The 1,811-nt window shown below is 42.4% G+C and overlaps 1 protein-coding gene across 1 annotated transcript; it reads left to right on the plus strand.

Moving 5' to 3' along the window:
• On the plus strand, window positions 1–1,584 carry LOC111796005 (B3 domain-containing transcription factor NGA3-like). Its single transcript, XM_023678680.2, has one exon. It carries the CDS (start codon window positions 330–332, stop codon window positions 1,392–1,394), a length of 1,065 nt encoding a protein of 354 aa, XP_023534448.2. The 5' UTR covers window positions 1–329; the 3' UTR covers window positions 1,395–1,584.
• Window positions 1,585–1,811: the final 227 nt, after the last annotated feature.

A 1,811-nucleotide genomic window follows, 5' to 3' on the forward strand; every position in this document is an offset into this window, starting at 1 on the left:
TAAGCAGATAGATAATTCATGGGGTCCCTATTCCCTATTCCCTATTCCCTATGAGTTATGAGGGACCAATCACTCCAAAACCCTTCCTTTTCCTTCTTATTTTCAACTCTTTTCCAATTTTTTTTTTCTTTTTTTTGTTTTCTTTTGGTTACTCATCTACTTACTTACTTACAAACTAGTTCATCGTTTTGGAATTCTTTTTTTTTTTCTTTAACGTCGGTGCTTTTCAATTTGTTCTTCAAATTACTACATTTTTTTCCAACCCTAAACATACCCACCATTCTTTAGATCTTCAAAATCCAAAATTTCGATTTGGGTTTTGTTAAAGGATGGATTTTGGGTTCAATTCACTTCAAAATCACCATATTCGCTCGAGAAATGGCCTGAATTTGGAGCCGGCGGAGGAAGCTAGTTCCGCCGCCGTGGATTTCGACGGTGGTGGTGGTGGTGGTGGTGGTGGTGGTGGAGGTGGTGGAGGAGAGGTTGAGAGGGAACATATGTTTGACAAAGTGGTGACGCCGAGTGATGTTGGGAAATTGAATCGGTTAGTGATTCCAAAGCAACATGCTGAGAGGTTTTTCCCATTAGATTCATCAACAAATGAAAAGGGTTTGCTTTTAAATTTCGAAGATCGTCACGGGAAATCGTGGCGGTTTCGTTACTCTTACTGGAATAGTAGCCAGAGTTATGTTATGACTAAAGGTTGGAGTCGATTCGTTAAAGAGAAGCGTCTCGACGCCGGTGATGTCGTGTCGTTTCAACGTGGAGTTGGTGAAATTGGAAGAGATCGTCTTTACATTGACTGGCGTCGTCGCCCGGAGCTTCCAATTGACCACCACCACCACCATCACCACCACCCTATCGGCATCCGACCAAGCATCGTCATGCCCACCACCGCTTGGGGGTCATTAGTATGGCAACCACTCGGCGTAACAGCAACTGGATATCATCATCCAGCTACCGTAGCACCGCAGGACCACACACACATATCGCGAATAAACAACAACAACAGCAGCAACGTTAACGTTATGTATGATAGGAATAGAGGGTATTGTCCTTACGGATATGGGAGTGTCGAATCATCATCGTCATCAGAAATGGTGTTTTTTGGGAGAGCCTCAAGATTAGGGGATGGTTTGGAGGGGAAGAATGAGATGCAGCCGGAGTATATGAGTAGTAGCGGCGGTGGCGGTGGCGGTGGTGGTGGTGGTTCGATGGCGGTCCAAGAGAGTTACAGCGAAGAAGATACGCCGGTGAAGAGATCAAGGCTGAGGCTTTTTGGTGTAAATATGGAGATGGAGTGCCCAATAATGTCATCTTCTTCAGATGAATGTGACTTATTACTGTCTTCTTCTTCTAATTCAAACCCCAAAACCACCGCTCCTTCCAATTGACTTCCCTTGTTTACAGGTAAACTTCATATCTTTGAGGTTCCAAATATATTATGTATGTCCAATTTCAAACCAAATCAAACCAAAATAGATCACAATTTCCAATCAAATCACAACATTTTATATATATATATATATATCATAGTTGGATTCTGAATGAATGAATGAATGAAGTATGGGATCAATTAGTAGAGGCAGCTAAGTGTTGTTCTTGTCACTGCTTCCTTGGACATGCCCTGCTCTTCTTTAACCCTACTTCTTAACTTTCCCTCTTGCTTATTTGCATGCAATGCCATGATGTTAGACTAATAGCATAACATCTCAAGCTCACTGCTACTAGATAGTGTCAGTTTCTCGGTTTCACACCCTTATAAAGAATGTTTCGTTTCCCTCTTGAACCGATGTTCGATTTTTGGCTGT

This window comes from Cucurbita pepo, chromosome 5, assembly GCF_057944985.1.
Source record: "Cucurbita pepo subsp. pepo isolate OVF chromosome 5, ASM5794498v1, whole genome shotgun sequence".
In the NCBI taxonomy this organism is placed as follows: Eukaryota; Viridiplantae; Streptophyta; class Magnoliopsida; order Cucurbitales; family Cucurbitaceae; genus Cucurbita; species Cucurbita pepo.